Here is a 12,664-nt window from a genome sequence, read left to right as displayed (position 1 = left end):
AGTATAATGGAATAATAACATAACTAATAACCACCACTGTATGAAGTGAACTTACCAAAACATGCAATTTTCGCAATAGATTATGAGGTCCTACAAAGAGCCATCTGCATTTCTTTAAGGCATTTCCTTTAGTGTGGGTGTACCGTGACGTTTCGCCGAGCCTATCATTCTATGTTTTTACAGATAGGCAAGCAATATTTAAATACAGGGAAGGCTGATCTGCAATATTTTTGGGGATGCAAATGGCATTCTTTCAGAAACTGTAGAAATTTATCAGGAATATTTTCCAAAAATGCCTTGAGCAAATTATCATCAAAGTTACGAAGTTTAATAAAATGTTAGGAATATTCTTAATTCTGCAATATTTACATCATTACATATGCAAAGCCTGGTTTGGAGCTGTGGGTTGCTAATTCAAGCATTTATTGTGAAGTTTTCAGTAATAAATACTCATTATCTTTTGTTGTTAGTCTTTATTGGGATTTCTATTTTTGTAAAGCAGATGCTCTCCTATAGCTTGTTTCATCCATATGAATGCCAATACCCTTGTTAATAATATGAGTTCCCCGCTACTTCTGCATGGCATGTGGAAATAATCTTGGCCTGATTTGTCAATCTCACACACTACAGGTTTTCTAGCTTTGTTTTTTTTTTACCTTTATCTATTTTTTTATTTTTCGTTTCCTCTTTCAACTCTCGACTACAACAGTTTTTCTAGTTTTGTTTTTCACTTTTATTTATTTTTCATATTTTCGTTCACAACTTTATGTTTTCTGTTTTATTTATTCACCACTGGTGAGTCTTGCGAAGGGGTACCTATTTTTGATCGCTAAAAAAAATCTCGACTTTTTTCACTTTTCATATTTTTTGAAGCTAATGAAGTTTTCTTATTATCAAGTCTTGGTTATACATTTGGCACACATTTGGTTTTTAAACAATAAGGTTCTGAGGTCGTCGATGTTACAGCTATGTTTAATTTGAAACTCTAAATTTATTGTTGTAAATTATTGATTATTGTTTAGAACAATATTTTATGTTTATTACTAATTGGATACTGTTGGTATTTTTTTTCTTTTGCATATTTTACTTTGTTTATTACAGCAAAAAATTCATTCTTTTTTTCCGTGCAATATGTGATATACTGTCCCAAGTAGTCAAAGTAACCATGTTAACTTATCAAAAAAATTATTCTGCCAAATTTTAAAAAGAATATTTTATTTTATTCAAGATCGACAGACTCCTGCCTGTTGCTGGTAAAGGAGAAGCAACTGAGTTCGGTCACTTGTTCCATCAAAAGACACAGAAGAACTTGTCTGATGGCCACTTGTGGTTCTCTATTTTCATGAGACCACCTAAAAGTCGATTTACCAGAGCCCAACGAGTCACTTGCTGCTTTGCTATGCTGTTTTTGTCAATGTTAGTGAATGCTATGTGGTATGGCCGAGTACCATCTAAACCAAGTGGATCAGCATTTAGTCTTGGGCCCTTATCCCTCAGTCCTGAGCAGGTAATTTAAATATGAGCTCAGTCTGACAAATTATTGAAATTTGCTAAACTGAATTTTTATATTTATTACACAATTTGTTGTCTGGTAATTTTTTATTTTATAAAAAATAAAATTAAAATAAAAAGTTTGCTATTTGTAGTCTATGTGATTCAATAAGTCTAGTTCATATTATTATTTCATTTTAGAACCCATGAAAAAACAAAAGAAACATGTTTAAAATAAATGTTTTCAATTATCTATATTACTTATGTTAATAACAGTTACTTAGAAAGCATATATTACTTTTCCTATGGATGGTGTTTTCTACACTAGGGAACACTGCAAGATCGGTACCGCCTAAATTTCCGGCTTACTGTTTCCGTTGTATTTTAAAGCCATTTGGCATCATTGTGTTTTTTGATTCTTGCTAACAATGTATTTGATTACTTATTACTTGTGTTTACAATGCTAACAATACTTGTGTTTACAATGCTAAAAGTGTTAACACTAACGTAAGATGGTGCACAGCTTGCAACAAGAGCAAACAGTAATAAACTTATGGAAGGAGGCCATATCAAGACTGCCAAAAAAGCGAGTTATTCAAAATCTAGCAACCATGTCACCTTTTTTAACAATATATCTCTAAATAACTAAAACAAATTTTCACTTCAAACTCACCAGAATTACATAATAACATTAGAATGTTATGAAATACGGCAGATTTGAGCTCAGAAATTATCTAATTTATTTCTTTTATTGAAAACAAAATCAGCCGTTTGAAAATATCGCCTCGGAGAATAACATGTAGTAAGCTGCAAACTTTCTAACCAGAACTAGAGCAGGCATACAGCTCGAGATTGTTATTGTTTACATTTCTACTGAAAACACCATCCATATGAGTGCTGGAGAAATTTAAAATTATTCGTTATTATTTTACAAGCTGTTCTAATAATGACTCTTTCTTAAGAATTGAAATATCAGGTGCAAAATTTTGCATCTTGCTAATTACTTTCAGTTGCTAAAATTTTTGTTTGTTTTAAATTACAAGAAAATTATATATTTTCAAAACATTGCACCATATCTTGTGTGTTGCTAATAAGAATATTTTAGATAAAATTTTCAGAATTTACTCACTGTTAGAATAAATAAATAAATACACGAATTTAAAATACCAAAACATTTGTCAAATATCTATAAGTTGATATAATATTATTTAGACACCATTTAGATATAAGCAGAAACTATTTCTTTACGAATTTTGATATTTAGTGAGCAATATTTCGTGGAAGTATACTTATAATAAATTGTATCTTTTTAAACTTTTTTATTTCAGATTGGTGTTGGTGTTATGGCTAATTTTATTGTGTTCCCTCCCACATTTTTGATGATAACGTTATTTAGAAAGACTCGTCTGCGCAATTTAAGGCCTTCACATATTACTGATGCTATTAAGAAGCAACGTAAGTTTTTCCAGTTTGTTGATTTTCAGTGATCGCCCGGTCCTAAAAAAAACAATGTGCTAGCCAAATATTTTTGAACTTAAAAACAAATTTTAGAATTGAATTTAAAGCTAACATAAATTTTATTTTTATATTTCAGTTAGATTAAAAAATAATACCATTTTTATTTCTGGTACTAATTATAATCGCTTAAATTGTGATAGTGCCTCAATAGTTAAATTATCTTGTATCATCTGAAAAAAGGAAAAAATATAATTTTCCTACCACTATTTTAATGCTGCAACCACTGCATACTCACTAACTTTTTTTAATGAATAACATATAATTGAAATTGTTGTTTCTGAATTTTGAGTTAGTTCTGTCATTCAAATGTTTAAAAAAATAACGACATGGAATTTTTTTAATTAAAAATAATAAATGTAAATCAAATGCTTTAGTTTCATTCGCAGTTTCATAATTTTTTGCATGCAGTTTGTTAGATTTCTAAATAAGTTCCGGGAATCAGGTAAACTTCACAATCACATAGTTAAATATGAATATTACATACATTATCTTGTATAAAAAGTATAATTTTTATGTTTAAAAGATTGTTTAGTTTATCTAAACACCACACATGGGGTGTTGTGGAGTGCTCTCAGTGATCTAATTGGGCAGGGTCACGAGTCTGATCCGACAGGCTCACTACACAACCGACTTGCATGCATTGCATAGTGCATGCTAAATCTAATCATTTTGGTGGATAAGTGTGGAAGTTTGCATAGAGGAGTCCCATCTTTTGCACTGTCTGACTTAGGTCAAAATTATATGGCTTCATATGATGGTCATAAAAAGATAGATACAGGAAGAACAGATCTAGGTGCTTGACTTTACGTTACTCTTCCATGATCTTGTACCTAGCCATTTTCAAGACTCTTTCTCTTAACAGCCATGTTAGGAATGCCACATAATTTTGACCCCAGGCGTGCCTGGCTACCTACAAACTTCCACGCCACAACCAATGAGAGGACTTTCAGCCGTAACAGATTTAAGCATGCACCGTGGTACATATACACACCGGTCATTTAGTTTGGCCCCTTAATTGACCGCGCTACTAGAAAGCTTTAGGTACTTAACCGTGATTAGGTACTTTTATGGATTCACAATCTTATTGACTAAAAGTTGATGGTTAGAGAATGCTAATTGAGTGCGTACTTGCTGTGCAAAATGAATTTTTCCATATTATTTACAGCTTTAATTGTTTCCAATATCATTATCATTGTTTTATTTCATTGTGGTCACTTTAATCAAGGATTTATGAACAGTTTAAAATTTAAATTGATATAACTTTGGGTTGTTTTTGAAGAATATATTTGAACAAAGTTAAGTTTAAATATATTATTCCAAATATATTATTCAATCTAATAGACTTGCATATTTGAATCCTCTTTTTTCAGAGGCTGCTTCAAAAAAGAAAGGCTCAACATTTTCTAGACCAGGCTCTGCACTTTCTGGAACAACATTGATTTTAGATGATATTTCCCAAGAGGATGAATCTCGCAGAGAAAATCGCTTTGGACTGCAAAAACAGAAGAAGAAAAAGAAGTTCTTATTTCCATGGTGGTGCCGTATCATCGCTTGGATTCTGGCAGTGTCTAGTATTATTGTATCATGCTTCTTCCTATGGGCTTATGGTGTTCAATTTGGAGATGAAAAGACAAAAAAATGGGTTACATCTCTTCTGATATCTTTCTTCAGTTCAATCTTAGTTACTCAACCTATTAAGGTATAATTTCTTTTCCTTCCTATTTGAAAAAAAAATTGCTATTATAATGATTGCAGTTATTCTGCATACCCATCATAGCATGCCAAAAATTAACTTATGCATCCTTGGGACACCTAATAACTTAACTTTTGTATTACAAAAAAAATTACAGAGATTCGGTTTAAAAAGAAAAAAAACTTGATCATAACTTTAAAAAAGAAAGAAAATCTTTGGTATTAATAAGTAAAGGAGAAAATAATATATATTTTTTTTGCGAAATTATTATTACTGAATCAGTTTCTAATTTCATTTTTTTTTCTTACAAAATATTTATTTTTAGTGTATATCTTTGAAGTAGAGATTTATATTATTTTAAGAATGGGCACAATTTTATTTAAAAACAGTCCAATATTTTTGGTATTCTTAGGTCCTAAGAAACCATTGTCTCCAAAATCTGACGGAATTGTTGAGTCATTTGTTATGTCTAACATAAACTATTAATAAAGTAATAACTTATTTTATTTAAAGTAAAACTTAATTATTATTTTTGACCATTTGAGACCATTTTTCAGAAGTATTACAAGACAAAATTTTTTTATTGCTTGGCCCCAGTAGAGCACAAAATAGGCTCAGCAAGCATTTTAGTAAAACATGAACCAAGGAACTGAAATCAGGATGTTTAGATTTTGCTTCAATGCAACTACGAGGCGCATCCAGAAAGTGAGTTTCCCTATTTTTTTTTAAAAAAAAGAACTCATACTTTCAGGAACATATTTATTGGCAACAAGTACAGCAGTGTTTCAGCTATTTTTTAACATAGCCACCATCAGAATTGTGACACTTGTCATATTGTGGGATCAACTTTTGTATCCCTCTGTCGTAGAACTCTGCCGCCTGTGAATGGAACCACGTGATGAAACAGTAAACGCTGACCGTTACTGCAAAACACTGTGGAAATTGCGACGTGCCATTCAAAACAAGAGGCGTGGAATACTTAATGCAGGTGTTGTGCTCCTCCATGGCAATGCTCGTCCACATACGGCACGATGCACAGCAGCTATTTTGACAAAATTTGTCTTGGAGTTGTTTGATCATTAACCTTCAGCCCTGATCTTGCTCCCAGCGATTTGCCCATTTTCTTGCACCTCGAGAAATTCCTGTCCTCCGGTGAGCGTTTTGGCAACGACAAAGAGCTGAAGTCTTCTGTCATAAACTAGTTCCATTCTCAGGCGGCAGAGTTCTACGACAGAGGGATACAAAAATTGATCCCTCGATATGACAAGTGTCTCAATTTTGGTGGTGGCTATGTTAAAAAATAGCTGAAACATTGCTGTACTTGTAGCCAATAAATATGTTCCTGAAAGTATGAGTTCTTTTTTTTAAAAAAAATAGGGAAACTTACTTTCTGGATACGCATTGTAGATAGACTTGAATAATTATGTATATATAGGTTCCATCTAAGCCGTGGCTGTAAAATATAGGTTGCATTAAACAATTCTATATGGTCTTAATAGGGGCTGATTAAAAACTGCAAAATTTAGATATGAATTTCATATTTCTGCATAAAGCTTATCAAGATGAAATATTGATTATTTACAGCCCCTCTAGATCTTATGTGGTCAAGATTCTTGAATTTTATATGTTATAATGACTCAACTTAATATTGCTACTTAAAAAACAAACAAAATTTATATAAATGTCTTAAATATAGCAAAGTCCAAATGATTTAGATTAAAATGGTTTTGATACAATCAAGGTGATTTAAAAAAAATAAAGATAAACCATATATGTCCTAATTCCTACATGAGCTTTAAGCTAAATTCAGTATAAATTGAAAAAAAAAGAGACAATTATTGAATTTTAATTTTTTTTGTAGAGTTTTATTTCAGAATTATGTAAATATTTTGAACTCTGAATTACTATTCATGATTCATCATCGTCATGACAACTATAATAAAATTATTTTTCAGGTTTTCTTAGTAGCTATGTTCTTTTCTGCAATATTCAAAAAAGTTGACACAGAAGATGAAGAAGATGAGGACGAAGAACCACCCGAATTAGCATCTGATGAAGAATGGCTACATAAAGGTAACTTTTTTTTAAATTACTGTGTTTACATTAGAGATCGTTTTATAAATAATAGAAATACAGCGTGTGGATAAAATATTGGAATCACTTCTATTTTAATACTTTTTTTCATATTTCTCAAGAAATACGTAAAGAATCATTTTATAGCTATCAGAAGTGTTTAGATCATGCCATTTCTCATACTCATCAATGAAGTTTAAAGGTTTGAGGGACCGACAATAAATTTCAAACAAAAGTAATGTTCTTGAAAATTCTATGCCGAAAAATGTAGCAATAAATTTGGGATTTTTATTTTGCTTATTATATGCAATAATTACGCAAAATTTTCTAAACTTAGTTTAAATATTTATATAGACATGGACATTTTTATAAAAAAACTAATTTTTTTGTTAAAACTTTAAAAATATTCAATAAAATTAAAAAAAATTTTCAACTTTTTAAAATTCATTACAAAACTTTTGCTTTTAAATTTGAAAAAAATTCATTAGAAACTGCGCAATATATAAGTAAATAAAGTAGTTTTTTATACTGCGCATGCGTACAAAATTTAAAAAAAAAAAATTCATAATTTTTTATTGAATCATATTTGTCAATTAATAAAAAAAAGCCCGATTTGAATATCTTAAAAATTTTCTAAGTAGTTTTTGTACTTTTTAAAAGAAACTTTAAATAATAACATTATTTTGTATCATAAGACAAAATTAAATAACAAATGATGGGTAACTTACAATATATATCAAAATATTAATGTAAGAAGAAAGAAAACATGCAAAAGAAAATATACTTTAAGGGGGGATGATCCCCATTAATGTCTGTGTCATGTTTAATAAATCTTGTTTAATAGTACAGAATAAAATTAGTGGAAAACCCTTATCATTGTAGCTTTGTTTTAAAAAGTATCAAAACTACTTAGAAAATGGCTTCAATTTTTTTAAATTTTTAAGGTATTCAAATCAGACTCTTTTTTTATTAGTTACCAAGTACAATACACTACAAAATTAAGAAAAAGTATTTTAAATTTTCCTCGTACTTGTACAGTATAAAAGAATCACCTTAATTACTCACATTTTGCCCAGTCTAAGCAAATTTTTCTCAAATTTTAAAAAAGTTTTGAAATTAATTTTAAATTGCTCAAAAAATTTTGTTTAATTTTATTGAATATTTTTAAAGTTATAGTAAAAAAACGTAAGACAAGAAAATTAGTTTTCTATAAAAATGTTCATATTTCGATAAATATTTAAGCTAAGTTTACGAAATTTTTTGCAATTGTTACTAATAATGACCAAATTAATAGTTGCAAGTTACAATTTTATTGATACTTATTTGGCATAGGTAGTTTAAAAACGCTATTTTCAGTTTGCAATTTATTGGTGGTCCCTCAAATTTTTAGCCTTTATTGATAAGTATAAGAAATTGCATATACTAAGCACTTCTAAATTTTTAAAATGATTCTCTAAGTAATTTTTGAGAAAGATCAAAAAGTGTGTTAGTGTGTTCCATTATTTTGTCCATCCCCTGTTCACAGTGAGTGAGTTGTCAAAAATGTAAAGATTTTTGAACTTTTGTGTGAAATAATTTTAAAAAAATTATAAGTCGTGATGCTACTAGGGTAAAGTTTAAGAATCAAATTCTTGCAGTTATCTATATTTGCTATAAACAATTTAAATGCATGAGAGATTAATGCAATGGTGTATTCTCTCAAAAATTAATTAGGTTAATATTGGAGATATTTATCTAACACGTATATTTAAATTATGAAATTGTTTAAAAGGAAAATAATAATTATCACAATTTAAAATATTTTGTTTTTTTAATAGATCCAGATACAAAATCAGAAAAAGCAAAACTTCTCTATAAGCCTGCTGACATGGAAAAAATGGAGAGAGCTAAACTAGAGCGTATGAAAGAACTCCAAATGACTTCCATACTGAAAGAAATGATTTCCTACGCTTTCTTCATTTGGATTCTAACAATTTTGAGTTATGGCAATAGAGATCCCAGTGCATATTACATGAGACAAAATCTGAAAGACACATTTATTAGAGAAGGAAATGAAAACCATGATTTTATGGCAGTAAGTGTTATTATCTCTTTGATACAAGTTTTGCACTTTGTAATAAAAAAATTCCTGCATTATTTAATTTACAGTTTTATGACAGTAAGGAATTTTCTAGACGCAAGCTATGCACTTTGTGAAAAAATATCCTGTGTTATTTAAATTTATAATTCAATGGCATTATGTGCAATTATTTCTTTGGTACAAGTTATGCACTTTGTAAGAAAAAAAACTTGGATTAATTAATTTATGAATTTCGTAATGTAAGAGATTTTTTGAGGGCTTATTTGTTGACTTAATCTCATACAGTGTGTGCATAATGCATAAGTATCATATTAAATTCTAAAGCAACTGAAATATTTGTGTATTACCACAAATCAAATTATTTCTCTATTTTTTTACAATAATTTTAGATTGAATACTATTTTGATTTTAAATAAATCAATTTGCTAAATAGCTTGCAAAGCTTTATTCGCATTACATTAATTTAGCTGATTAACTGCTGTTCTTTATTTTGTTGCTCTGGTAATGCGCAATATGTTTTATTTTACTTTATATGCTTACTTATGTTGTCATAAATTTTTTTTTAGATAACTAGCACAGCTGATTTCTATAAATGGACAAGAGAAGTTTTAGTTCCTGAATTGATTGTGGGCAAGTGGTATAATGGGGATCAACCTTTTGGCTTAAGAGGATTCTTAAATGACAGAGTCAATAGAATTATGGGATATGGTGTTTTGAGACAAGTTCGCATAAAAGAAAGTAAGTTTCCATTTTATTGATTTTTCGTTTTTGAGAAAATGGAGATAGAATTAGAAAAAGAATAAACTTTTGTTTCACTTGTTTTAAAAACACTTTAAAAAAAATTCCTTTGAAGTTTGAGATTTCAGGTAAGATTGCATCTTGGTATTTAAATAATCAATCTTTAAAGCAATTTTTTTGTCAAGTTGTTTTTATATTAAGTGTATTCTGCCATAATGTGCTAAACACGACTACTTTGTCTATTGTTGGAGTTTGACTATCGACATTTTTAAGACCTTGCTGTATCTGCAAAAAAGGTTTATTTTTTATTTTTTAATATTTTACATTCTAACACTAAACAGCAGTCTAATAGCTCAAAAACGTTTTGACAAGAAATGAAAAAGTAATCTTCAAGAAGATTAATGCAAAGCTTTCCACGCAAAATAAGATTTTATTCAAAGACTTATACTGTCGTTTGAAGAGTAACAGTACTGTAGTAACAGAGAGCTGTACTAGAATACTCCAAAAAGGAACAAAATCATGATCTATCGAACAAACAAATGAAAAGACAGATTGAATATGTGTAGTTGACGACATTAATCGCATAAGTTGAAATGTAAGAGAACAGGATTTACCATCAACAAAATGGGTTTAAAGCAAAGAAAACATTTTTTATTTATTTTTTATGTATTATATGTTGTGTCCAAAAAAAAAAAAAAAAGAACTTTTTGTTTATATGTTAAAAATAAAGAGTTAATCAAAAATAAATAAGTTTTCTGTTAAAATTTTATAATTATCTAAAATTATAAGAGATATATATTTATATTTTTTAAATTTATGCTTAAATTAGCAATTTTATTAGAAAAAATAAGCTCTGGATTAATTTAAAAATATAACTTATCTTGTATGTGAAAGTAGAAACTAAATTATTAGTTTTTTTTCTTTACTTAATGGTTGCAATTAGTAATAACTTTATTTAATTTATTTTTAGGATCCTGTAATGTCGATAAGCGAGTGAAAAGCATAACTGAAGTATGCCGATCACAGTCAAGCATCATTCATGAGGACAAAAAGAGTTACGAGCCTGGGTGGAAGGTTGAAGCAATGAATGACACAAATGATGAATATCGATACAGAAGAGCAAAAGAACTGAATGGTTTGCCTTTCTGGGCGATTCGGGATGTTTATGGTGGAGGAGGCTATGTCTTTCCATTGAGGGGCACACCTGAAAAACTGAAAGAAGAAATATTCCGTTTAGAAAAAAGTGATTGGATTGATCCTCAAACCAGAGCTGTTTTTGCTGAATTTTCAGCTTACAATGCTCAAGTAAACTTATTTGGTGTTATGACTATTGTCGCTGAGTTTTTACCTGGAGGTGGTGTCGTTCCATTCTATCGACTTGAAGTCATCCGATTAATGAGATACCATCAAGGATTTGGTGGATTTGTAATGGCATGTGAGTTGGGATATGTTATTTATACTCTCTACTTTTTAATTCGGGAATGGAAGAAGTTTAGGCTAGAAGGAAGAGACTATTTTAAATCTTACTGGAACTGGGCTGAAGTGGCTGTTATTTGCTTGTCTATCAGTGGTATAACATTCTATGCTTACCGAATGAAAGTCACTAGAAAAATATTAAGTACATTTGAGAAGACGCATGGGAATGGCTATATAAAAATGCAATATGTCGCCTCTGTTGATGAGGTGTTTGGTTTCTTGATTGCTTTCTTGATGTTCATAGCCATATTGAAGTTCATCAAGTTGCTGAGGTTTAACAAGAGGATGGGAATCCTCTACAGCACGTTAGCTGCATGCGCCAAAGATTTGAAATCATTCTTTGTCGTTTTTGGCTGTATTTATCTGGCATTTGTACAGTTCTTCTACTTGGTATTTGGCGTGACCATGAGAGAGTTCTCTTCGTTCGTGACGGCAGCGGAGTCCACGTTTGCTATAATGAATGGTGGTGGTTTTGATTTTGATGCCATTTGCTTGGCGGCTCCAATTCTCGGCCCTCTGTCCTTCTTTGTTTTCTGTCTCGTTACTACCATCATTTTACTCAACATCTTTGTTACACTCATCCTGAGCTCTTTCCAGGATGTCAAAGAAGACATCGGAAAACAGGCCAACGACTACGAAATCATCGACTTCATGTGGAAGAAGTTGAAGGGCTTCTTCTTCATCTTTGACGACGACAAGCCGAATAATGATGATTTCGACAATGATGTCAAGCCCATCTTCGGCATTACGAAATTGAGTTCCAATGATGACAAGATACAGGATTTCCCAGAAAAAGTTGACAGGCTTTTAAATCACATAAATTCTTTCTATTTTGATGGTCAGTTGGATCTGAATAGTAAAAAAGCATTGAAAAGCTTGTATAAGAAAGAAGAAGATAATAATGAATACGATTTTGGAATGAAAAAAGGTTCGTCAAAAATGGATAAAATGTCGTTTATGAGCAACTGGAACAATCGATAAAAAAACTTTTCATTTCTTTGTCTAAATTTGCACCTCTAAGTGTTGCATTGCATTAGTGCAATGTCTTAGTTTTTATTGTTAAAATTTTGTTTAATATTAAATTTCATCATATTTACACACTTAGATATTAAAGTTGTGTATTTTGCATTTTAGCTTTTATCTGTTATGTTTTTAAATTTTTATAGTATATTATAATTTGTATATAGTTTGTTAATGTTTTGTTATGCTTTGAATATTGTTATTTTATTTTCTCAACTCTTGTTCTACGCACAGTACAAACTTACTGGTTTTAAATTTGGAGAATGAACCTAAATATTTGATGAGAGAAATCATAGTGAAACATTGATATATATTTTATTCAAACATGTAATATTGTTGTGCATTCATGATGCATTTAGTAATATGTATGTTATTGAGAAAATAAAAATCTCCTCAAACTGTTGTTTCTTTTTCAATTAATTTAGTGTTTAAAATTCTGAACGCCTTCAAACAGCCAAACTGTTTTTATAATTTGGTAGTTTTTCTATATACAACTTGAGTTTTAAATCTTCTATTGAATTCTGATCCCTAGAAAAAGGAACCTTCTCATAGATTCCAACATCATAAAGGGACCC

At 30.0% G+C, this 12,664-nt stretch overlaps 1 protein-coding gene across 2 annotated transcripts in view; it reads left to right on the top strand.

Annotated features, from left to right (window-relative positions):
* LOC107436602 (uncharacterized) overlaps positions 1-12,492 on the top strand; it is an 88,379-nt gene extending 75,887 nt beyond the window's left edge. For both annotated transcript variants that reach the window (XM_043040586.3, XM_043040587.3), the window contains 7 exons: positions 1,229-1,507; positions 2,820-2,946; positions 4,380-4,708; positions 6,658-6,775; positions 8,593-8,849; positions 9,422-9,593; positions 10,564-12,492. In XM_043040586.3, coding sequence (XP_042896520.2) covers positions 1,229-1,507; positions 2,820-2,946; positions 4,380-4,708; positions 6,658-6,775; positions 8,593-8,849; positions 9,422-9,593; positions 10,564-12,050 — 2,769 coding nt within the window. In that variant the 3' untranslated portion in view covers positions 12,051-12,492. The remainder of the gene's footprint in view (positions 1-1,228; positions 1,508-2,819; positions 2,947-4,379; positions 4,709-6,657; positions 6,776-8,592; positions 8,850-9,421; positions 9,594-10,563) is intronic.
* The last annotated feature ends 172 nt before the right edge of the window (positions 12,493-12,664 follow it).

The sequence above is a fragment of the Parasteatoda tepidariorum genome, chromosome 5 (assembly GCF_982258835.1).
Source record: "Parasteatoda tepidariorum strain Cologne lab strain chromosome 5, Ptep-v5.0, whole genome shotgun sequence".
Classification (NCBI taxonomy): Eukaryota; Metazoa; Arthropoda; class Arachnida; order Araneae; family Theridiidae; genus Parasteatoda; species Parasteatoda tepidariorum.
This window is presented reverse-complemented; position numbering and strand designations above follow the sequence as displayed.